This window comes from Opisthocomus hoazin, chromosome Z (assembly GCF_030867145.1).
Source record: "Opisthocomus hoazin isolate bOpiHoa1 chromosome Z, bOpiHoa1.hap1, whole genome shotgun sequence".
NCBI lineage: Eukaryota > Metazoa > Chordata > Aves > Opisthocomiformes > Opisthocomidae > Opisthocomus > Opisthocomus hoazin.
The window spans coordinates 38,573,225-38,597,443 of record NC_134454.1 but is presented as its reverse complement, the minus strand read 5'-3'; the positions used below and the strand labels follow the sequence as shown (position 1 = coordinate 38,597,443).

The 24,219-nt window shown below is 55.0% G+C and overlaps 1 protein-coding gene across 1 annotated transcript; it reads left to right on the top strand.

Annotated features, from left to right (window-relative positions):
• Positions 1-23,674, top strand: B4GALT1 (beta-1,4-galactosyltransferase 1). The gene is made up of 6 exons (XM_075447213.1): positions 1-290; positions 12,077-12,312; positions 19,607-19,794; positions 21,099-21,221; positions 22,757-22,861; positions 23,445-23,674. The coding sequence occupies exons 1-6, from the start codon at positions 20-22 to the stop codon at positions 23,578-23,580; spliced, it is 1,059 nt and encodes a 352-aa protein (XP_075303328.1). The 5' UTR covers positions 1-19; the 3' UTR covers positions 23,581-23,674.
• The last annotated feature ends 545 nt before the right edge of the window (positions 23,675-24,219 follow it).

Sequence of the window (24,219 nt, the reverse complement as noted above, 5' to 3'; positions counted from 1 at the left end):
CGCCAGCGCAGGCAGCGGCATGAAGGAGCCGTCGTTGCCCGGCACCTCGCTGCAGCGGGCCTGCCGCCTCCTCGTCGCCTTCTGCGCGCTGCACCTCTCGGCCACCCTGCTCTACTACATGGCCGGCAGCGCCCTGAGGCCGCCGGGCAGCCCCGAGCCGCCGCCGCGCCGCCCGCCGCCCGCCAACCGCTCGCTGACGCTCTCCCGCCCGCCGCCCACCGCCGCCCGGCCCCGGCCCCCGCCCGCCTCGCCGCCGTCGGGCCGCTGCCCCGAGCCCTCACCGCTGCTCGGTGAGTCGGAGCTCGGGGGGGGGGTGGGGGGGGGCTCCGCGGCGCGGGTCCCGCCGTCCCCGGGTGGGGGGTGTGACGGCAGCCCGGCAGCGCCCGGCGGAGGGGGGTGCGGGAGCGTCGCCGGGCGCTGGGGGGGCTGCGGGGGCAGGCGCGGGTACCCGGGGAGCGGAGCCCCGTCGCGCCGGGGCCGGGGCGGTTGGGCAACTTCCCCCGGGAAGCCTACCCGAAAGGCTGGCCTTGCGCAACGCCGCGGGGGCCGGCGCGGGCGGGCTGCCGGCTTCGCCGCCGTGCGGACCCGCGGGTTTCTCCCTCCCCGCACAGGGTCTCGCCCGACGCGCTGCCGGTGGCCGCTGCTCCTCCGGCAGACCCCGCTGTGGCGCGGGCTCCCCGCCGTTCCTGCCGTGACGTCCCAGCCGCCAGCCAGCCGTCCGCGGGGTCTGCAGGGGCTGGAAGCCGGGGACCACCCCCCCTGCGCCGGCCGCCTCGGCGGGGGCAGCTCCGGTGCCGGCGGTCCCGGCGGGGGGAGAGACTTCCGAAGAGCTGCCTGTGGTTTTCGGTTTGCGAAACCGACGCGGAGACGGGTGTTTTCTCTCGGTGCTGGCTGGTCAGCTGCCGATGGATCGATGCATCTGAATAACAAATGTCTGGTTTGTTATTTCAGGAAGGCGGTTTTGAGGTCGCCAAAAGGAACTGTGCTGTGTTTTTTTCTGTTGCCGTGTTTGATTCGTATCTTTCACTTTTTTTTCTTTTTTTTTTTTTTTTTTTGCCCCAGATCACTCTTAAGTCGAAAGTGGCCGTGCGAGCCTGTCCTCACCGGGTGGAGGTGGGAGCCTGCCGTGAGCGTGGCTTGGCTCTGAGTGGTCTCCACTTACCCTGATCCTCTCAGGAGTGAGTCATGTGCCCTGCAATGCCTGGAGTTGAGAGAAATGCTCTTAGAGTCCCCGAGATTCAGAGCGTTATCAGACTTAGTCACTGAAGGATCAGTTGAAACATTTTATTCCGTCTTTGTGGTATCTTCAGTGCAATTTGCGGAATCCGTCTAATGATGAGGCTGTTGGAAGTGGCCACAGATGTTCGGAGAGCCACGGGGCCGGGTTGCCTCCTTACCGTGCGGCAGCCGGACGGTTTCTAGCTGTGTTACTGTCCGTACTTGTGGGGTGGTGCAGTTGGGTGCAGGCTGGTACCGTCACAGCTTCGAGGTCTGTAGCCAGTTACAGGCGAGAAACCTGATGGGCATTTACTTTTTTCTTTTCCTGCTCTTTACAGGTTTTGGTAGCAAACAGCATTTGTAAAACAATCCTGTCCGTGCCTCAGATGTTGGTCAGAGCTGCCCTGATCAACATCTCGCGTATCTCTAAGGCCAGTGTTGGGGATGGAGAGGTGTTCACTCCACATGCACTTCTGACGCTTAATTTACCCACCCAGTATTAAAAAAAAAAAAATCTTTTTTGTGCATAAAGCTCCTTATTGATATGAGCATAAGAAGCAGGAACCAGCAAGGACCTTCCTGTGATTCCCACCTTCCCATAGCCGTGGAGAAGTGCTCTGATGAGAACAGGTAGCTCCAACTGCCCCGTTCCCTCAGCGTAAACCTAAATTTGTTGAAACGCTCCTCATACTCTTTTTTAAAAAAATTTTCTGCCCCCCTCCTTCCCACCCCCTCCGTCGTTGGGAAGCACGTGATGAATCACGCAGGATGTGTGTGACCGAGCTGCTCGGGCCTGTTGAACGGTCAAGTAGCCAGGTACGCGTTCCAGAGGCCCTGAGTTTGCTTTCCGGCGATGTTTAGAGAGAGTAGTTCACAATCCCTGCTGTCTTGCTCTGCAGCAAATGCGTTAGCTGAATGAGGTTTCATCTCCACAAGAAGCTGACAAATTTAAAATGCTTTTATGGTTCACTTGCCTCTATTTATGATTTAAAAGCATAAATCAGGGCTGCGGAAATAATACCATAATTCAACTTTGAATTCAAAGTCCTTAACAGCTATGAAATTCTCTTACTACAAGGTGATATAAGCATTTCGGATTTACACTCCAGTTTAGAGCCGCATGCCAACAAGTATCTTAAATGTGGTGTCGAGAAGTAGAGCCTGCTTGCCACAGTGAAATTTCAGCCTCTGAGAAGCCCCAAAGCAAATAAATCCAAATATATTCCAGAGGTGTCCATTCCACAAAATGTTATGTACTTTAGGAGCTGCAGAACAATATTTAAAAAAAAAAAAAAAAGTTAAAAGGTTGCTCTGTAGAAATAGCGCATATGTTGGCCTAAGCGCTTTCAAAACAGTTGAGTGCTTTTCTTCTGCCTTTTCCATGAGGTCTTTGTGTTTTGGTGGTGGGGTGGTTACGTGCCTGCTGTTTTTAGGAGGGAATGCGGAAGCGGGCAGGTTCTTTGGTACAAAGATCCCGATCCAAAAGAGCTCATCTTATAGCAACGCTTATCTTACGGTGCCAGAAGTCTGCAAAGCAGAATCTCATGACAGGCTTAGCTGTATCTCAGGGATGTCGTTTTCAAGTCCTGCCCGATCGAGAGCACGTGTTGTTTATGGAGGTTATTTTGGCATACAGCTGTCTCCTTTAGCCCTTTTTGACCCAGGTTTCGATACCAGGTGCGGCTGGTAAGGAATGGCAGATGGAAAAGATGTGTTCTTACTGTCAGCCCTGTGAGCATCTCAGGACAAAGATGACCCAAGGGTGCTAAACATGCTGCATGCAGTCAGGTGTCTGGCTCAATAGCTTTTCACCCACCGGGTTTAAGTTCAGAAAGCTGACATCCCCAAACCCTAATAATTAAGGGATATCGACAAAACAAAAAAATCTAGGGTAAACATATGAACCGGTGAACTGTCCAAGGCACAAACCCCCAGAGATGTACTCGTTTTTTACTAATGTTTAAAAAGGAATACAGTTTCCAAACGGCTGTTTGCTGGGAGATCTTCGGCATGCAGGAAAATCGACTGTTTCTTCGAGGTACCAGAGTCCTGGATAGAAACCGGTGCTTCCCGCTGTTAGCGAGGTGTGTTTCAAAGAGCGAGGATTGAGAGAAAGAAGCTCCTTCAACCAGCTTGTGGGTGAGCAGCCGTCGCTCGGTTGGAGGGGGAAGGACCGATGGCGTGGGCTTGCTCTTCAATGCACCGCTTCGGATGCCCGTGCGGTCAGTGCAAGCAGTCAATCTAAACTTAGATGCTGAAGATAAGTGATGAGAGTGTTCTGATGCTCTGAGGTTTGTTCGGAGGAGGCAGAGGTAGCCTGTCCAATCGTTGGCGATGCTTAGTGCCTGTATTACGGAAGTTTTTGGATGTTCTGTGCTGCCTGAGGGATCAGTGAATGCTCAGATAACCTCTTTGGAGGCCCCTGTACGTGTGGACGTTGCGTGGGCAAGGGTAGAGGGTGCTTTCGCACTGGCAGAACCCTAGTGTCATGTAATTTGGGGCGAGACAGTGACAACCTAAGAGGTGCTGAAAAGAAGATTTCTGGTGGTGACTGTGCCGGAGTGGTTTGGTAGGTTTGGCGTGCCTGGGGTCTGGCTCCTGTCGCGTTGCCCACCTGCGGTCATGGGCTCTTGTCTCCCTGTGGGGGTTTCTGCCCCAGAAACTGGGGTGCTCTGAATCTGTGGGGTTGCTTATGATGCCAAGCGGTGGAGAAAGCACGTGCTTTACAGGCAGCATCTCCCCCTCCTCTCATCTGAACTTGCCATTATCTGCTTTGCTTTTTTTGTTGCTTTTTTTGAACGTTTCCAATACAGCCACTGTCTCTGCTCCCTCCTGCCTTTCCCCCCCAGCCCCGGTGCTACGGGCATGACTTTGCTCCCGGCCACAAGCTGGGGTTGTACTGTGCCCCTCCACTGCCTGGTTTCGAAAAAATAAAAGAGAAACTCAAAGGGAAGAGGACAGAGAGGGCTGGGGGAGGGGGAGCTAACACGTGGACCAGCTTGCTCAAAGTTAGGCTTTCTTGGCCTCAAAAGAGAGGTTGAGAAACTGAGTTAAACTTCTCCAGAGAATATGTTTAAGACGTTTGGCAGGGAGCAGATGCACGATCGTGGCAACACCACCGACAGCTCCACAGCTACCCGTGTGGTCGGGAGCACTTCGTACCTCTGAAGCGCAGGCTTTCTTGGTGGGCAGGGAGCTGCCTGTATGGTGAGAGCATCCCTAGCATCCTCTTACCTCATCAAAGCAAAGGTCAAGGACTATCAATTTGCGTTGCAAAGTAACTCGGAAAGGTAGGGTGCCTTCCTGGAGAGCAGCTGTTTAAGGGACACGTCACAACAGATGGGCTGAGCTGGGGAGAAAAGCAAAGTGTTCCGTCTCGTGCATCTAGTTAGTGTTTTATAACGTGCTTGTTTCTCTGCCAGTGTGGATCTGAAGCAACAGCTAGTTTCTTTGCAAAGTGGGCCAAGTTTGTGTTTGGAAAGAGACAGAGGCTTCCAGCTTCCCGAACCGCACTTGGATGCGGAATTCGGTTAAGCTCTCAGCTTTCCTCCTCTGATGTGGAGCTGCTTAGTCTGGCTTCGCTCAGCAGATGCAGGACACTGTCGCTGTGTTGAGGGCCCACCCCAGAGGGGTGCACGGTCCTCAGCTCTGGGTCTGGTGGCCTCAGGAGCGAGCCCAAGGCACTAGGCTACTGGACTCCACCGCTCACCTCCTCTCCTCGCCGATGGACCCTCCTTGCCAGCCAGCACCCTGCAGCTGCTGTTCCCCTCCCTCCCTCCTGCACACCCTTGTCTGCGGTGCGGGAGGTGTTCTGGTTGCAGAGTTCTTGGGGACAGAGCCGACCAGTCCACAGTGGTGGTGGGGCCAAAGATGTGGGGTTTTCTGGGATGTGGATGGAGCAGTGGCAGTGTCCCTGTCTCTCTGGGCTGGAGGAGGTCTCTCTGCTCAGCCCGTCCCCACCAGGACAGCGTTTTCCTTCGTGCCCATCAGGGAGAGGTGTGTGGTGAGCCAGGAGTGGGTTAGCACCTCGGGACGGGCAAGCAGTGGCCGTGGTGGCCGGTGATGCCAGGGCAAGGCAAACAGCCTTTCTGGCTGCCTCCCGGCTGCAGCTGAGCTGCAGGAGCCCGGGGCAGTCCCCAAGCCCCTGCAGATGTTTGTCTGAAACAGGGATGCTTTTGTCACCTCCCTGACCACCGGTCCCCAGGCCGGGTGTCACTGGATCCACTTTGAGGGCACTTACCTGCAAACGCGTCGTGCTGGAGCTGGAAATGGCCCTGTAAGGACTTCACGGGACAGCTTTCTGCAAACCTGCGTGCTCGGGAGCAGCGGGGTTTGGGCAGCCATTTCCCCAGGCACGCGATGCCCTGCTCGTGTCCTCGCCTCCAGCGCTCCCCGCTGCTGGTGGCACCCCGTGCTTTTGGGGGTGCACAAACCCTGGCTGGGTTTCGGCCAGACAGATGCACGTCCGCCCTGCCTGGCAGCTGGCCCTCGCCCCTGCTTTCAGGGGAGCGCGCCCCAGCCCCGGGCAGCGCTGGCATCCGGGTGCAGCCACCGGCGATGGGATGGGTGGGATGGGGTGGGGTGGAGTGGGGTGGGGTGGGATGGGTGGGATGGGGCAGCAGGACTGGGGGCTGCCTTGCGATTTGGGTCTGCTCCTGGCAGAGCCGCGTCGCTGGGATGCTGCTCAGCCCAGGAGAGCTCCTGTCCGCCCATCCCGTCCGGCTTCCTGGTGGGGGGCAGCTCAGCCTTTTTCTGATCTGGGCCTCTCTATTTGTCTGGTTTGAGTTTGCTGTTTGGGGGCCTGGAATTCAATTTCAGGGCGGCAGCGAGCAGGGCTAATCGCATGCAGATTGCCTGCCTCAAAGGGAGACAGTTCAAAGCCGCGTCAGTGAGTGTGTGCTGGATTCGAGCCACTGATAAGGACTTTGCTTCTCTCGCAAAAGCACCTTCTCGTGGAAATGGCAATCTTTTTATTTTTTTTTTGAAGACTCTGTGTGCTAGTGGGAGAGTTTGTGTTGGAACAGGCAGTGTTTGGAGTTGGACTAAGAAATTTTTTTCTCTGGCTGTAGTCCCTCAGTCGTGCAAACCTGCCGTCGTGCAGAACCAGCGTTGCCAGCGCATGTGATGCATCCTCATTTTTTTTCATCCTGCTTCCCTTTGGGGTCTGCAGTTGCAGATGCCACGCACTGTGTCAGCCTGGCCAGGACCGGGCATGTGCTGGTGTAGCAGGCTCAAGCCTTGCAACAGCGTAGCTGACATCTTGGGGGGGTGGGGGGCGGTGGGAATGCAACTTTGCAAGTGTAGGCCAGCCAAAGAAAATGTACCCCAGTCCTTGGGAAGGCTTTTTTTCCCTAACGTGGATATTTCTAGCCAGACCCAAGGATGTTTTTTTGTTTAAAACACTTGTGGGGGAGTGAGAGCTGCAGGCAGAAAGGGGCAGCGGCTGCCAGCCAGTTTGCAAGGAGACGGAGATGTCCACGTCTTGGCCGGTGGGTCGCCTGCCAGGACAGCGGGCTGCTTGGAGGACCCAGCTGGGCAAGGGGCATTGGGGCTGTCCCTTCCACTGATCCTGTCCCCGCCTCCCGGGGCTGAACCCGAGTTCGAGCCTGGCTGGTGCCGCCTGCGTAGGCACTGGCACATCTCTGAAGTTTAGCTGATTTTAATAGCAAACGCTTGCTTTGCTGAGCTGTGGGATGCAGCGACCTGCCTGCCCTGGAGCTGCCACGTGGGGCTGGGGGCTGGGGCGACCCCTGCTCCACAGCCCGGGGTGGGGGGACTTGCCCCCACATTTCCCAAGGTGGAGCTGGATTTGTTTTTCCCAGCCAGGGCAGACTTGGTGTGGCTGATGGGTGCTTCCCTTTTCTGCTGGGCCCCTGCAGAGAGGTGCCTCGGTTTTTTTTTCTTTTTCTTTTCCTTTCTACGAGTTCTACTTCTCTTTTCCAGCTTTCCTTTTGCGTGCGGTTTGTCTGAGCATGGCAGTACGGGTGTGCACGTGGCTCGGCGGCTAGAGAGCAGCGCCCGGCTCTCGGCCAGGGCAATGGAAACGTTCTTTTCTGCTCTGTTTGGGGAGAGATTTTTTCCAGCCTCCATTTTACTCCTTTTGCTTTCATTCTCACTAAGTTAAATATCTGAGATTCGCACCTGGCTTAAAGCACGCAGGTGAATTTTGCCATTTTTCCCGGTGAAGTGCTTGGGAGCGCAATCCAGTCTGCTGGATCGCCTCTCCAAACCTGCCCATGCACCCAGCTGCCCTCCTTCCCATCTCCTTCTGCTGGGGCTGCACTGCCCTTCTGGGGAAGGGGTTCCCCCCTACCCCATCCCACCTGACCCCTCCCCGGGGCTGCCATTTGGGGCTGTTTCCCTATGTGGCATCGCCTGCTACTGCTCGCTCGGGTGGAGCGTGGCACCGTCCCGTTTGCAGCCCGCCAGGGATGCTCTGCGGGGCATTGCTGCTTCAGTTTTCTCAACGCTTCTACTATCTGTGGTCCAGGGAGGCTGGAGCAGCCTCTAGATTTATTATAGCATCAGGCCAAGTGGATTCTGGGCTTTTCGTTCAAGGGCCCTCTTGTTCGAGTCAGCAGGATGAGCAGCAGGGAGGACGCGTGCCAAGAGGTTTAGCTGCTGTGGCAAGCGTGGCCGTCGGGAAGCGGAGCACGAGCAGATGGCCGGGGCTGTGGGCCCAGTTCCTGAGGCCGCCGTCGGCTCCTCTGCGAGCCTGTTCTCTGCTTCATGTGAGGAGCTGCTTCCTGTTTGTGTGCACCGCGACGGCCCCGGCATCGTCTGCACTGCTGGCACAACCTTTTCCTGTGCACCTTCCCTCTGAGCAGAAATGCCTCTGGGTGTCGGAGGTGGGAGTGGGAGGGGGGGGCTGGCTTGCGTTTTTGTGTGTGTGTCTGTCTCCTGCCCTACTGCCTAAAACCTCCTTTTACAATCTCTGAGGTGTCTGGAGGTGATGCTGTGCTTTTGGGTCTTTCACAAGCTTCCGGCAGTTGCTTATTCGTGTTTTTGGGGTTTTCTTTTCCTAGGAATGTACAGTAGAGGCTTGTGAAGCTTTGTAACTTTCTGGAGCTTTGTAACTCTGAACTCCAGAGGTGTCTGCCTACAAATCCTGGGCTGCGTGGGTGACCGGAGCTGCGAGTCCACGTGGCTGTGTCATGCCTGTCTGGTTTTAGCTGGGGCTCCATATACAGTGGCTCTGATGTCAGGCAGTCACCTCGAACAGAAGCAGAAGGGACTGAGATGGAGTGAATCAGGCCGGAAAGTTTACCCAGTAAACACAGATAGGGATACAGTTTTGGCCCACAGGCCAGCACTCGCAGAAAACACCACACGCTTTCTTGGCGTCGGCAAGTTGTGTCCTGCATCAGCATCCTTGGCAGACAGCAGCCTTGGGGCTGCTGGCTATCCAGGTAGTCAAATTTCAGTCAAAACAATTTAAAATTAGCAACTGCAACCGTGACTTTGGTCACCGGTTGGAAAGGCTGTGTTTGCAGATTTGGCTTTAGCCTTGTCCTGCTTGGGAAGTGAACCGAGAGCCTTGACTTGCAGCGGGTGGTGTGTTGCTGCTGCTTTTTGCCAGCCGCATGGCTTTACGACGTCTCGTTTGTTTTAGCTGTTCCGTATTTGAAACAGCCTATTCAGATTTTGTACATTTTTGTATTCTTACTGACGCCAGTGAACGTATTCACCGGGCAGTCTGCATCCAGCCTGTCTCAGAAGCAGCTGCTTTGGTGCCTGGGGTCTCCTCACTGACCTGCATGCTGGCTGCGTCCCTTGGGGCAGCGTTTGCAAGAAGGTGTTCTGCCTGTAAAACTGACCGGATTAACTGGAGGTTCAGAGCAGTACAGATAATTTCTCAGCAGGGTCCTTCAAGACTCTGAAACTGCTAAACCTCTGTCTTCCACAGCTATTTTTTACCACGAGTGTGTTCTGCCCTCCCGTCTTTTTCTTGCTGATGTTCCAGCCTCCTGAAGGCGATCAAGGGCAGGGGCTGGCGGGGCGAGAGGTCTACGTTTGGCCCGGGGGGCTGGTGGGTGCCATCCTGCAGAAAGCCCGCTCGCGGTGCCCAGACGCTTGCGGCTGTCCTTGCCCAGCTGGAGCTCACAGGCCACCAGTGGGGGATTTTCCCTGTAAATTCGCCTGAGTGGCAAACTTGCGTTTCCTCCTCCCTTACTCCGCGTGAGCGAGTGTGAGACATTAAAAGAGCGTTTGTTGGTTAAACCAGAAAGCATCCCCCGGGCTGGTGGGGCTCACCGTTGTTTCTTGGGAGCGGGGAGGGTTTGCTCGGTGGGTCGGGCTGGCAGGGCCCCTCGAAGGGGCGTGCTGCTTCCGCCCTGCTGCTTCCCGCGGCATCCTGCCGGGCGGGTCGGAGATTAAACATCCCTGCTCACCCATCCCCAGCACGGTCCCGCTTGCTGGCCGTGACCGGCTGGCTGCACCGTGCCCCGAGCAACGCCTTCTGCTGCTTTAAAAGCACAAAAGTAGCATCGTCCCATCTGCGAGCCCCAGTCTCCCAGCGGACGTGACGCTGGGGCACAGAGGGTTGGGCAGGGGGGAGCGGGCATGGAGGTGGGTCGAGGCCAGAGGCTGTTCTGGGAGAGCAGCGGGGAGGCGATCACCGAATTTGGAGGAAACGATGCACTCTGTCCCCCTCCCATCCCCGCTGGCCTCGCCGCTCTGCTGCCTGCCTTCCGCCTGTTCCACGGCACAGGGTGGACGTGCATGGCCCCCGATCCTGCTGCTGCCGAGCCCCAGTCCTGGTCGTGCTGCTGCGTGTTCCTTCCTGCCCCAGTTCCTGCCATTCTTGCCTCTTCCTCCCACTGCAGCTCTCACTGCAAGCTGTTTTTCGGACAGAGAGGCGTCAGCCCCGGCCATGGGGCCACAGGGCGAGCATCTGCGGGACCGGCGTGTGCTGTGGGGCAACTGGGCAGGGACATCAGGGGTGCAACTGGGAACGGCAGGACTGCTGGGGGCATGGACAGGCGGATCCCGGTGCCTGGGGCCTGGGATATGACTGCCTTCTCCCTGTGCAAGAGGGAAAGGCGCAAGCTCGCCCGTGTAACCTGTGCAAAACGCAGAGATCCGGGGATCCCTTTGCACCCTGACCGTGATGCCGGTGTCTGCAAGGTCCAGCCTCCGCTCTGCGGGCAGCAGATCAGGCAGCAAAGCTTCCTTGCTGCCTCGGGGGTACGCTGAGCACCTCTGCCTGTTGGGCCGGTCTCCTTGCCGTCTCCATCCTGAGTGAGGACAGGTTTGTGGAGCAGCACAACCAAACCGAAGGAACTTCTGCTAGACAAATAACCGGGCAAGGAGTTGTGAGGCTGGAGCATTATTTCTGTGTTTTTAGTAGTCACCTGTTGGGGTACGCACAGGGCTGATTGCAAGGGCCACTCGCAGCCCTCATTTTAGATTTTTATAGCTCTAAAAACCCCTTGTGCCCCCTTCTCAAGGGGCTCTATAAGTGCAGCGTGCCTGCTGCCGCATGTGCATGCAGAAGCGTGCACTGTGCCTCCCCTTGGAGGAGCCTGGGGGTCTCTTCTGCTGACGCAAAGGGGAGACGGTGGCTGTAAGACGCGTGTGCGAGTGGGTGCGTGTGTTTGCACCCGGGGGGAAGCAGGGGCGGGGGGTACAGCAGCCAAATCTTTAAGGAGTGTTCCCCAGCCTAGTGCTTGTGGTGAAGACCTTCTGCTTTATGCGTGGGGGCTGCAGCATCCCCGCTCGCTGCAGAGGTGTTAGTGGGAGCTGAGCGTGCCGGCACAGCCCAGTTTCTTAGCTCGCCACTGCTGGGAGCAGAAAGCGACAGCAAGAGAGGTCCTTCTGTGGGAGGCTACTGCGCTCGTTAGGTCTTTGCAGCAAACCTGTTCATCAGGGCTGGAGCAGCTGGAAGCAAAATAGTGCAGAGGGGCCAGCCTGGATGTGAAGGGAGGGCATCTGCGAAAGGGTCATGGTCAGCGATGCTGTGCTGAGCCCCACACCCAGGTGCAGCTCCATGGGAGTGACCACTTCAGGGCCGGCACGGCAGAGCAGAGGATCCCTGGCGAGCGAAGAGCACTCGTGCAGACGTGTGAGCCGAAGTCTCGCAGAGTGGGTCTCGTCGGCCGTGTCAGTGCCCGGGGCTGTCGCTGCGCTCTCTCCCTGAGCTCGGCCTCAAGCAGGTCAGAGGCAGCTCTGTGCTGCCAGGGGGGCTTCTTGGTTTTACACACCAGTTTTGGCACAGACTGCTTCGGTGGTTTCAAAACCTGCCGCTGCTGAAACCATGTGCAGGAATTGCCAACCTGCATGCAAATCTGGATATGCTGCTTTTAGCGTTTCTAATACAGGACTTCTAATAAATAATGGGTGTGCCTCCAGAACACTGAAAGTATCTATAAGAAAAAAAAAGCAAGAAAGGGGTTTTTGTTCACTTTGCATGTGGCTAGCCTTGGCAGAAGTAATTACATCGGTAGAGAGCAGGACTATTTTTGAAGCGCCCGACTCTCATGCTGTGCAAGGTGAGTGAGAGCGCAGAGGGCAGCGCTCATCTCCAGGCTGGTTTCATGGCGCACGTGCCAGTGGGACCGCAGCTGTTGGTTTGCCACGCAGACACGAGGATTTTCAAGACTTGTTTGGCCTCATCGACTCGGTCAGGATCTGGTATCAACAGGCTACAGGGTTTGCGGGTTTGCTCTGAATAGTGTTGTGCGGTTGCTTTGGGCATGACTGGTCCAAGCTTCAACGATTCCGTGCACCACTGGGATTTTGTCTGGATCCAACCCTCTGCTTTTAAAAAAACAAAACAGAAACCAAACATGTAAAGGGTGCGTGCTGAGAGAAGTAGATAGTGTGTGCTAACTCGCTTTGTGCTGTTCCTCTCTTCCAGTCGGTGCACTACGCGTGGAGTTTTCCCAGCCCGTGAACCTGGAAGAAGTGGCAAGAGCAAACCCAGAGGTCAAAGCAGGAGGTCGTTTTGCTCCGAAGGACTGTGTAGCACTTCAGAAAGTAGCAATAATCATACCATTCAGGAACCGAGAGGAGCACCTGAAGTACTGGCTGTATTACCTGCACCCAATTCTCCAAAGGCAGCAGCTAGATTATGGAGTGTATGTTGTCAACCAGGTAAGATGCTAAAGACACAGAGCTTTACAACACAGTCATGACACTGCCTGTGCCCCCTAAAACAGAGGAGTTGTTGCTTTATGCTGAATGGCAGTGGGCTGGTGGGAAGGGATAAGGTTGTTTAAAGGGGGGGAGGGGAGGCGAGGGAAGGCTGTAGCACCAAAAAAAAAAAAGTGAAAAGGAACGTGAGCAATTTTGCTGCGATGATTTTGATTGAAAAGCTGGAGTCCCCTCCTCTGGTCAGACACGGTTCACTCTAAAGAGCTTCTGCTTAAAGAAACCACTTGGTGAGGAGGAATAAAATCTCTACTAGCACAGTCCAATCTAATAGGTCTTTCCAAATGTTCCATTTTCGCAACTGCTGCGGGAATTGCATAGAGATCTTTAAGTGACAAGGCAGCATTAATGCCTAATCTGGCACTGGGTGTGCCATAAAGCTGTAGGATTTAACGTACTTGCTTGAGCAACTTCTGTTCATGTTGGTAATAGTGCACAGAGTGTCAGGATGGAGAAGGCAAAGCTGTGGCAGTGAGCGGGTGAGTGATTGTCTTCAGGTGCATAGGACGGAGAATAAACTGGTAGTGACAGGGGATTTCTTCTTGTTCTTTTTTCTTGATGTCTGGTGGCTTTAGACCTGTCTTTAGGAAAAAAAAAAGGATATTCCGCTCAAAGCAAGCTGTCTTCATATATACCATAGTGGTGGTTAAATGAGCGGGTGTTTTCCACACTTGGAAAAGCTTAAAATGTGTAGGCATTTGATGGGGTGCAGCGTGAGAGGGCAGATGCAGTTCTGAGAGCCCCAGTGGAGACCGCTGGCTGGACAATCTGACGGCGCAGTTTCTGTCTTGGATATGTATTTATATCCTGTTTTCTCAGCTTGTAAAAACTGAGATGAAATAACATGCTTCTTTAAATGCAACTCCTTAAATCTGCAGATCAGGTGATGTGTTTGGGTGTATCAAACACCATGAGTATTTAAAATGGTCGCCCAAGCGATAGATTTCCTTGTAGAATTGAAAGTAAGGGGAGACCTTTTTCTATCTAGAGAGGAAACCAATGCTCCCTTACTACTATTTCTCTTACTTTGCTCATTTCCAGGGTGCCAGACATCTGGGCAAAATTAATTTGTGGGGAATTAGCTCCCAGGCACAGCAGCCGAGGTGCTCCGGTGTCTGCGGCCAGCTGTGCCTGTGGCCTGCGGCCACGTTGCCAAGGGCACAAGGCGTTTCTGCAGCCTGCGGGCTGGCACACTGCTCCCTGAAATTATGCCCTGTAAGGCGACCCTTCCTATGCAATGCAAAGAGCAGCTGGTGCCGCTGCGGTCCAGCAGCGCGGGGCCAGCCCCAGCCCTTCATCCTTCGGGCCGCATTTCCTTGCACATGCAGTGTTTGCCCGCGCAAGCTGCTGGTGCCGTAAGGTTGCTCGAGCCACGATCCCCGCCGGTCCCAGGGGTGCAGGTGGGTGAAGGTGGCAGAGCAGCACGCCTCCCTTTTCTGAGCGTGGCTCGGAAGCGAGGGTGCAATGTGGCTTCCAGCTGCGGTCCTGCGGTGGGGGCTGCTGCTTTCCCAGCCAGCCGTAGCCTGGCGGCCAGCTCTGCGGTGGCACGGGGAGAGCTGCCTGCCCACGGTCCGGGCTGTGGGCGAGCAGCCATCTCCATCGCAAAGAGCCGTCGGTGCAGCTGGGGCTGGTGTTTCCCCGTCAGTGGTGTGCGAGGGTAAGGACAGCGAGGGGCCCGATCGCGTGGAGCTGTGCCGGCGCCCGGAAAGGCAGGCAGTGTCCGCAGCCCGGTCGGAGTTCCCACTGCTTCTGCGACGGTGCATGCTGGCTTGCATTGCCCTGCATTGCTGGCTCCTCCTCTGCTCCAGTCCTGTCCTCCAGTGCTAGGGATGTGGGGCTGTCTGTGTGCTCTGCAGTTAACCCTCACAAATGTTATTGAAGCAAATGCTTTTTTCAGACGCGTTCCTTGAGCAGAGTTGGCCTGGGGGTGACATCTAGTACACAGGCTGTATATGTCCTGGACACATCCAGCAGTCAGATGTGGGTTAGCAAGTAAGACCACTTGATTCGTAAAATAAACATGCTCCTTCTGCGTGCCTCAAACAAGCTGTGTCTGGAAGAGGCAGAGTTGTCAGTGGTAGTAAACCCACTGGATGTGTCTCTTGAGGGTGAGTGGGAATACTGAATAGAGAGAGTTGCATAAAATGTATTAATTCTGCCAGATGTACAGGAGCAAAATGGTCTTATTTCTCTGCTGTCTTGACAATTGCTTTTCTCTTTTTCTTGTCTGTCCTTCCCTTTGCATCTGCCCTCCTTTTTTTATTTTATTTTTCCTTCTAGTGGGGAAATATTACCTTTACTTGTTAATCCTGTCTATAGCAAAGCAGTCACTGAAGCAAGGAGAATTACTGTGTGATCTGGTTCTTACACGCTGCCTACGTGCTCTTCTGTGCTCTGCATCTCATAGAAAGAAAGAGGAGCGCTGAGCCCTGCTACTGCTGCACTGGTAATGTCAAACTTCTTCCTTTCAGCGCAATGTGTTTCCGTCACGAGTCCGTTGTGTCTCCACCATGCTGTTCTTGCGTGCCTGAATGCTGCCTCAGACTAGGACTTGGCTGAAGTCAGGGGGATGATGTTTGTAAAATGTCCAGTGTGTAACAGGAGCCAGTGGAAAATACATACTATGCTTCACGCCCCACACACCCCTCCAAGCAAAACCCAAACCTGATGCGTGGAGTAGCACTTGTAGGCTTTTCCAGATAAATCCTAGATGAGGACGTGTGGCTGGGCGCGCTTTCTGTAGCGCCCGTCCAGCGCCGTGCAAGCTTGGCTTCAGCAAGTGAGAAGGCAGCGGTGAATCTGTGGCATCTCCTTCCGTCCCACTTGCTCCCGCCGTTACCCACGGGCTCTCCGGCACCTTCAGCCGTTGCCGCCTGGGTGCTCAGGTCTAGAAACGAGTTTTCTTGCTGCAGTTCAGCCTGTGCAAATGCCCGTGCAGCCAGGCTGAAGGTTGGAAAAGGGGAGGCTTAGCAAATTCCCTGAAAACTGTGCCGTTGCTCAACCGTTTTTCCACTGGCCCCTGGTGTTACTTGCAACATCCTCGGCAGCAATTTTCCGGAGTGTGTGTGCGTGTGAGTGCGGAGTGGTTGGGGCATCACACTTATTCATGTTATTTTGCAGGGGGGTGTCAGGACCCCCAGGTATCTGGGCAAAGGAGGGAATTTATTGTGCTCGGCTCCTGCTTACCCCCGCAGTGGTGCAGGAGGCGAGTTTCCCCTGTGGCTGCTCTCTCCTGCTGCCCAGTGCCATGGTGCTGAGGCCTCAAAACACCCTCTGACAGAAAAAAGCGATGAAGTGTCTCCTGTGTGGCCTGTCTGTATGGCCCTGGAGATCTGTTCCTACCTGCTGAAGTCCACTGCAGCATGGACTTTCACATGGACGTTGTGCGTGTGGTTCAGGCTTTCTTGGGGGGTCACAGACTTACCTGGCAACCTCCCATTGGAGGTGATGGCTCTCTCCTAGCTGGCCAGAAACACATATCCTCACCATTACCTCCCTGAGACCTGGCGAGTTTAGTGTCTGGGTGAGAGAGACGCAGTCACGGGTCCTCTGCACTGCTGTGCTGTCTGCAGGAGGCATCACAGAGCTGCCTCCTACATCGAAGTGGGAGGATAAAACTGGAACAGATGTCTTCTTGCTGGTTTGCAAGCCCTTCAGCTTAAGTGACAGTTCCAAAAACCCCAGGTTTATCTGTCTGGCACTAAAAAAAGGCAGCATCCGTTGGTGGGTCTGGCTGAGCAAACCAGATTCAGCAAAGGTAAAGGGTGGGAAGTAAAAAGCCTGGCTGTTTTTTCGCTCGGGCTGATCATCTCCAGGTGTGAGAAGGAGTCGGCGTCAGACCCTGAAGGACTGAGGCAGCAGGTTGTCCCCCATCAGCCAGTCTCTCATGGACCAGGGAATGGGGATGGACTTGGAGGTGCTGAGAGAGACGTAGGGACTAAAACAGGAGCCAGAAACACCTGCTGGGTACCAGCACTGAACTCAGACATGGGTTAAGTTTCAAGGACAACAGAACACAGGGGGGAAAAAATTATCAGGGAAAAAAACCAGCAAAAACGTGCTTGGACTACGTCTTTCGTGGTTGAAAGCCTAGGAAGTGAGCTTGGAGGCTACGTCTAGAGCTTGGCTGCATTGTCAAAGCAGCAGTCCCCTGTGTGCTGCCTAGCTCTTCAGGATGATGCTCCTCTGTCCAGGCAAGTCCAAACTGATCCATTTCCTTGTGGCAAACAACAGGGAGCCTCCGTGAGATGAGGTGCTGCCAAGCAGGGGTGAAGGCTAGAGGTTTCTCCAGTTCTGCTTTACCTATTCTCTGGAAGGTTGCCTGTGGTACTGTGCCCTGCACTGACCTGGAAGGGACAGCAGCACAGGAAAGAGATTTCACAACTCTGGTTTGGTTTTTTTCTCTCTTTCAAAGAGTTGGGAATCAGTCAAACATGGAAGCCTGCAGCACATTTCTGAGTTTTGAGAGATTTGAATCTCAGATACTGCAGGCACGCTGGTGCTTCCACATTGCCTTAGGTAAAGAAACACAGCTTTCTTCGAAAAGCAAAGCCTCTTGTCAGTTGTTTTCTCCTCCGATAACACGCTGTAAAGCCCTGCATACCGCCTGGGACAGAAAACCAGCCTCCTGCCCTCAAAGATGGTTAACAGCATTGCAAGGTTTGCTGCATGAGCTACCTGTCTGCTGTAAAGTTACTAAAAAACAGCTTGGAGAGCGGTTTTTGTTTCCTTTTTAGGTTGTGATTCCCCTCCCCCCACGTCTCTTGGCTCCCACAGCGTGAAGCTGTGTGGCCGTTTGGGAGGAGAGCGGTGGTGCCCACGGGAAGAGTTTGCTGTGTGTCTGGTACCTCTCCACGCACGGGGCCCGGTGCGGGCTCTGCCAGCGTCTGGTGGGCGAGGCGACAGGAGAGGTCTCACGCGCTCTGGGTCCGGTCACTGCGCTCTGCTTTGGGGTGTTCTGGGAAAGGTTTAAAAACAGCTCTTCATAGCATTGTTAATCCAAAAGTGTCACCCAGAGGAGACAGAGGCTACCTGAAGGTGTGGGTTTATTACTGCTGAGCCTCTGCTGGTGATAAAATAGGTGTGAAGTGCCCTTTGCTTTGAAATTCCACTACAAAAAGAGCAGCCAAAGGGTGTGGAACCAGGACACTCTCCTATACTGGACCCAGCAGGGGCTTCGAGGTGTGAGCACTTTGCACCAGCACCCTGGGAAAAGTCCCCCTTGGGACTATGGAGCCAGGCGTGGGTTTGGAGCCGTGGGACCTGAGGAGCACTCAGCAGCTGGGGCTGGCCAGCCCCTTTGCCAGGGGAGGGGGAAGAAAACCTCTGATCCCACAGTCTCAGCCACTCCCTCTCCCCCGCCGCTTTGTTCCACTTGCCTTCATTTTCTGCCCTGAAGTTTTCGCTGCTCTTGGTTATGCATGATGGTGATCATCTTCCCACCACCTTAGTTATTGCATGAACCCTTTTGTTTCAGGTCAGGATGCTGAGAATTTGCTCAGATCCTCCTCCACGAAAGCTAACTCCTCTCTGTGAAGTCATTTACGCCTGAGGCAGGTGTTGAATGCTTTTGAAAACCTTGATTTGACACTTGCGTGTTAAAACCTTCATTTGAAAGGTATTTGTGGCTGTTTAAAGAACCTGTGTTGGCTCTCCAGCTGCAGATCTATTAACCAGTCTGGATTAAACAGTTTCCAAACTGATTATTTATTAACCAGGCAAAACCATTTGGGAGGAGGTGATGTTTTAAGTTGCTGTTCCTTGGGCACAGTATTTTATCCGTCCTTCATTCGTGTCCCACGCCGGGTGCGGGTACCGCAGGGCAGGGGGATGCCTTGCACAGCGGGGGAGTCCTTTGGCTCGACACTGCTCCGAGGGTGTGCAGGGGGAAAGATGGAATGTGGTAGAAGAGAAAGGATTTGGCAGTCTTGGTTTCCAGGCTGGCAAAAAGCTTCAGTCTCCTTCAGCGATGCCCTCTGGGTTCCCTTCCACCTGCTCTGTTCCCCTGCACAGGGTCTGGGTTTGAAGCTGCTGCTGCTGCAAAGTTGGGTACTGGACTGGAAATCCATACTCTAAGACCACCGGTATTCTCGGGTTTATGGGTATGATCCCATTGTTTCTCAAAAGTACTCGAGCAATTTGCGAGCCTGTACTTGTGCTCAAAGCCTCGTGTGCTTTTGAAACATTTCTGCCTGAAAGAGGCCAAACCGATGTCTCCTCAAGCGCCTCGTTGCTCAGGAAGGAGGGCAGAGAGTTTCCTGCCCTGCTCTCTGCAGGTCCCTTCATCCCTTGGGCCTGCTTGGGGATAATGTGCCCTGCTGCGACATCAGCTCTTTTTGGGTCCTTCCCATCATGGTGACAGCCCTCCTGGCTTCGTTTTCCCGGCGAGACCCCCGGGATGGATGGCGGGCCACGCACAGACGGGGCCGTGCACCGTAGCAGTGCCAGCACACAAGCTGTAGCCCTTGCAGGACGCAGTCGCACCGGCCTGCCGTGAACAGGGCTGTGTGTCACGGCCATGCGCCGAACTAGCAGCGTCCTTTCCCGGGCCTGGGGAGCGTCCTGCTCCTGTGTGTGTACGGCTGCCCAGGGCTTGGTGCAGGAGACGGGGCGAGCGGCAGACATGGTGCCACCCCGCGCTTTGCACGTCGGGTCTGCCGCAGCCGTGTTGTGGCAGAGCTGGGGGCGCCGAAACCCTAGCCACGGAGAGGTTTTGGTCCATGGCCCCTGTCCTGGCTGTAAGCTAAAGCACTGATGAGGTTTCTCCCTGTAGCAAGGGTCCCTTCTTCCAGAGGAGCTCGTCTCTCTTTGCCATTCTCCACTGCTCCAGCGAGCCTCAGCTGCTTGCCCTGGCAGTCGCTAAACTTTCTCGCAGGATTCAATCCCGAAATGCCTGTGCGTGGGATGGGATGGGGGGACCTCTCAGCATCAGACCTGACCTCTGGGAGCCTCCCCCAGAGAGAGGGGAGCTGAACCAGGTCCAGGCTTTCCTCGGCCGCTCCAGTTGCCCTGCAGTTTGCCGCTGGCTGGGATGCCATCGTCCCGCGGGCAGCATTCCGGGGGGCTTGCTGCTGGCAGCCTGTGGGTGCAGCGCGGGGGGTGCTCGGGCTCGAGCTCAGTCCATCGCAGGCACACCAACCCGGTGCGGTGACACTGGCCTACAGCGACAGGTAAGAAACTGCTGATGTCAACTGCTAAATTTAAGTCACTTAACTGTTTTTATTTGTTTTTGAATTAGGACGGAGAAGAAGAATTTAACCGTGCTAAACTGCTGAATATAGGATTCGCAGAGGCTTTGAAAGAGTATGACTATGATTGCTTTGTGTTTAGTGACGTAGACCTCATCCCAATGGATGACAGGAACACCTACAAATGTTACAGCCAGCCACGGCACCTCTCTGTATCCATGGACAAATTTGGATTTCGGTGAGACGCCTTTTGGAGGGGCATTTTGTTCCTAATACCGCCGTTAGCGTAGCGGGCCAGGCGCGGCGTTACACATCCCCACCCACCATTGAAAGCATGGGAAAATGTCTCTGGCAAAAGCCTGTCTTGGCGTGCGCGTCCCTGCAGGGATCGGGATCGGCTGGAGGGGAGCAAGGGGGAGAAACACAGCTGAGCAGTTTATTAAAATTCACGGCTTCTGGAAAGTGAAACGTAGGGCGGGGAAAAACTAAGAGCCTGTCCTTCTGCAGATGCCCGTGTATCCCTTCTTGAGTTTCAGGCTGGAAGACAGCTAGTGTTTCCACCCAGTCTGAAAAGTGAGACACTCTCACCCAGCGAGAATTATGTGCAGCTTTAAAAAGACTGCATCAGATGCTATTTTAAGAGCAAAATGGAATATTTTTGGCTGTTTGATTTCAGGCTACTGAGGGACCTGCCCTGCTATCTGAGCACAACACAAAACGAAATGCCTTTCGTTATACATTTGGGTCCAGCAAGCTGCTGCAGGTAAAGCAGTGGCAGGACCTCTGCACACCTCCACTCCAGACCCAAAGCCCTTCTCGGAGCAGGACTGTCTCCAGCACCGCAGCAGCTGCCGTTTTTTCTTGCAGCTTGGTGAAGCTTAGAGCAGAAATGCAGGCCCCAGGGGTTTCTTCTGCTTGTTGAAGCAAAGACAAGGTCTGTGGTAGGTCCTGGAGATCCCTGCGTGGGCACTCTCCTGGCACTGGGGGTATGAATTTCATCTGTCCCCGATCCCCTGGTGAATCGTCCCCTGTTTCGAGCGGGAGCTGGCTGGCTTTGTGTGGGCAGGGTCACACTGCCAGCTTGGTTTTGGGCTCCAAGCTTTCCTTTGGGCCACTGGGGAGCATGGAGGCAAGCAGCAGAGCTGCGGAAAGAAAAGGCTCCGTGGCACTTCGGATGCCTCGCTGAGCTCTTGGTGCTGCCGGAGCATGCATGTCACCCGTCTGTCCTTTGGCGAGGTGATGTGCATCTCACCGGCCTGTCTTCTGAGGACAGCGTACTTCTTGGTGAAAGGTTGCCGTTGTTGGCAGTTGCAAAAAATCTTCCCAGCTCTATTTGGGACCGAGCCCACCAGCTCCTTCTGCCTTGTCCGAGTCCAGGGGACCAAAACGTGTGCTGCTCCCTGCTGCAGGGAGGCACCTTCAGGCAGGCGCTGGCTCGCCGTGGGCTGGAGTGAAGGGCAGTGGCAAGCTCTTTTCGGGTGGGCAGGCTGCTCCTTGGCTACCACCTCTCCTTCTCTAATGGCCTTTTCTCCCTGCTTCCAGGTTGCCTTACAATCAGTATTTCGGAGGCGTGTCTGCCTTGAGCAAAGAGCAGTTCACAAAGATCAACGGGTTCCCAAACAATTACTGGGGCTGGGGTGGTGAAGATGACGACATTTATAACAGGTAAATAAATACCCCCCTGGCACCTGGAGTGCCTCCGGGGCAGGGATGAGCACAGACCTGCTGCTCTCGCCTGGGTCTGGCAGGACACAGGGTCTCTTTCCACCCCAAGAGCGGGAGCCTCCCCGCTGTCTCGGGGACAGAGGTGGCACGTGGGCGATCTGCTGGCTCAGCGAAAGCGTGCTCCTGCTGGGTGCTGCACCCCGTTTCGCAGCTCCCAGGGTGTGCTGGGGAGCGGGTCCAGCTGGGAAAATCCCACACCTGCCCCGCATGCGCATCGTTCGTTCACCGTGCAGCCTTGCAAGCACCCACACCAGTGCGCAGGTTGGAGCAGCGTGCTCCTGCGTCTGCTAGCACTAGCTGAAGGAGGGGGATTCAGGGTGTGTGGTGGGGCCAAGAGGACTTTGACCCACCCAGCCCAGTGAGGCTTGCCTGGGTCTGCGGCTTGGTGGTGGATCTCTTTGTTCCCAGGAGAGCCTCATCTGTCGGGCTGTGAGCGGCTCCAAGTAACGCTGTGAGCCGTCACTGCCTGCTTGGAAGGAAGCCAAGCGCGGCTCAGAACTGTGGGAGATGAGCAGGGAGGCGTTCGCACAGTGGAGGCTGGGACCACCCGTGCCTGGGGCAGAGGGTGCGTGTGGGGTTGTGCTGCCTCATGGCTGCATGTCCCCAGGGCGGTTGCTGTGAGAAGTCACCATGGGGAGCTCAGATCTGGGAACCCTCTTCATGTTTCTCCATGGCAAAAGCACTCTGTGTTGTCTTTTCTCTGGGCTTTCCAAGCTCTTCTGGGCTTCAGCAGAGGTGTTCCTAGAAGTGCTTGCACCTTCCTGAGGTTCAGCACTCATGTTTAATGCACCGCGCAAGAGACAGCCCTCCAGTGGGGCAGGGCATTCAGAGCAAGGTGGTGGTCCTCTCTTTTTGGGGCACTCAGGCTCTGAGGAGCAGAAGGCGCTACGCAGAAATGAAAAGGGACATGTGAAGAGGAAGACACCAGATACTTTTCCAGCACTGGTGTCCAGGAACTGCAGGTGCCTTGCAGAAAGCACGTAAAGAAAGATGGGCTGCCCCTTGGCCGGCGGGTCCCAGCTGGGACCGTCGTGGCTCTGACTGTGTGTGCGTGTCCCCTCCCCGCGCTGCCATTCACTCCAGCTCCTTCCAGCACTGCAGCTTTCACATGCGGAAGAACGAACTCTCCCCTGGCTCCTTTCCAGACAGGTTGAGAATTTAGTTGCCTCGTGTTCAAATCCCAGTCTGCAGCCTGGGGCGAGGTTAATGCGCTGGGCGTTTGAGGAGCTGGCGGCGCAGGTGAGGGTGTGGTGGTTTAGCAGATCCTGATGTGTGGGCAGGGGGAACGTGTCTTTTCCCCACGCTGACGTGCCCGCATGGAGAGGGACTGGCTTTCCCCACTTCCGCTGTTAGCAAGCCTAGAAAAAAAAGGGAGTAACGCCCCCCCCACAAACCAGTGGTTGTCTGTGGAAGGTGTGTCAGAGCATCCCACGCCTGTCCCCTGTCACGGGTGTCTGCTGTGCTTGGTTCCGCAGGCTGGTGTTCAAGGGCATGGGGATATCCCGTCCAGACGCCGTCATTGGGAAGTGCAGGATGATCCGGCATTCCCGGGACCGCAAGAACGAGCCCAACCCGGAGAGGTGCGTCCGACCCGCCGCGACCCGGTACCGGGGGGGTGCTGGGGCCGCCGCCCCCCACTCCCCTCGCTTCGCACCCTGGGGCCTGGCCGCCTGCCTGTCCTCCCCTCCCTTCCCCTCCCCGGCTGACCACCGGGGTGCCGGTCTCTTCCCCAGGGCTTCTCCACGGCCCAAGTGCCTCTTGCCTTTTTGGAGTTTTTTGGATTTTTCTGGTTTTGTTTTTGTTTTCGTTGGGGGGGGGGGGTGGTTTTTTCCGTAAACGCAGCAAATTAAGCACGGAGCGATTGTTTCCAGCTTGTCTGTGGCGTGCCAAACCTGTGCTCTAGTGCAGGGCTGGGGAAGGAGCTGCGTGATTCAGAAGCTTGGCCGCTAGTTCCTGGGTGGAGATTGTCCTCACGGAGATGCCTTTGCCCCCTGCTCAAGGCTGCCCAAGTCCGCGAGTTGGTGGGACCCGTACTGATAATCCCGTTGTTCTTAAAACACCGGAGATGCCGCCTGAGAGGCGATAAAACGTCATGCGAGCTTTGCGTTGTTTAAACATCTTTTTTTTTCCTCGCCCCCTTTTTTTTTTTTTATTGGCCCGCAGGTTTGACCGAATTGCTCACACAAGGGAGACAATGGGCTCTGACGGCTTAAACACGCTGTCGTACAAGGTGTTAAGAACTGACAAGTACCCTCTGTACACAAAGATCACAGTGGATATTGGCTCGCCGAACAGCTAACATCACAGACACGAGAGAGACCTTGCCTGTGTTGCCCGGGACATCTGGCCTCACCGATGCTTCATATCTGCTGGTTTTATAACAGTTGCAATGAACGGGGTGGGGGGGGGGGGGGGGGGGGGGGAAGCCTCTTTTGGCATGCCAAAGCGTCTCCAGATTGGTTGGACAAGTGGTGGTTTGTTGGGGTTTTTTTTTTTAAATTCCAGACTTGACTTTACACAACTTTCTAGCTCTCCGTTGTTTTGTAAGTCCAGAAGCTGTACATAAGAGTTGTAAATATTTACTTTGCCAGAAAATGTTGAATCTGCTCTTTACTGCAGTGCTCCCCATGTTGAGTTAATTGCTGGACCCAAATTTTACCGATTACAACTGTGATGCATCAGCAATTGCAGCCCATAATATTTCGATATTTTAAATGAGGTGGATGAAAACATTCCTTTTAATTCATTCCTGGTTTTACTTTATGAAGGACTGGAAAATGCTGCTAAAATTGTACAAGTTTACGCTTTGCATTAGATTTTGTTTTTTTAATGGAGACAATATCTTTTTTTTTTTCCTTATAGTGACCAAAACAGACATCTCTGTGTGCAGAGCAAGTGTTGAACAACAAAGTCTGGATTCAGTGAATGTCATTATTTC

Bases quoted from the DNA above. Each gene is read 5' to 3' on its own strand.
- B4GALT1 (XM_075447213.1), top strand. From the start codon at position 20: ATGAAGGAGCCGTCGTTGCCCGGCACCTCGCTGCAGCGGGCCTGCCGC. The intron at 12,313-19,606 runs GTAAGATGCTAA...TTTTTGAATTAG, and splicing joins GAGTGTATGTTGTCAACCAG to GACGGAGAAGAAGAATTTAA. The intron at 19,795-21,098 runs GTGAGACGCCTT...CCCTGCTTCCAG, and splicing joins ATGGACAAATTTGGATTTCG to GTTGCCTTACAATCAGTATT.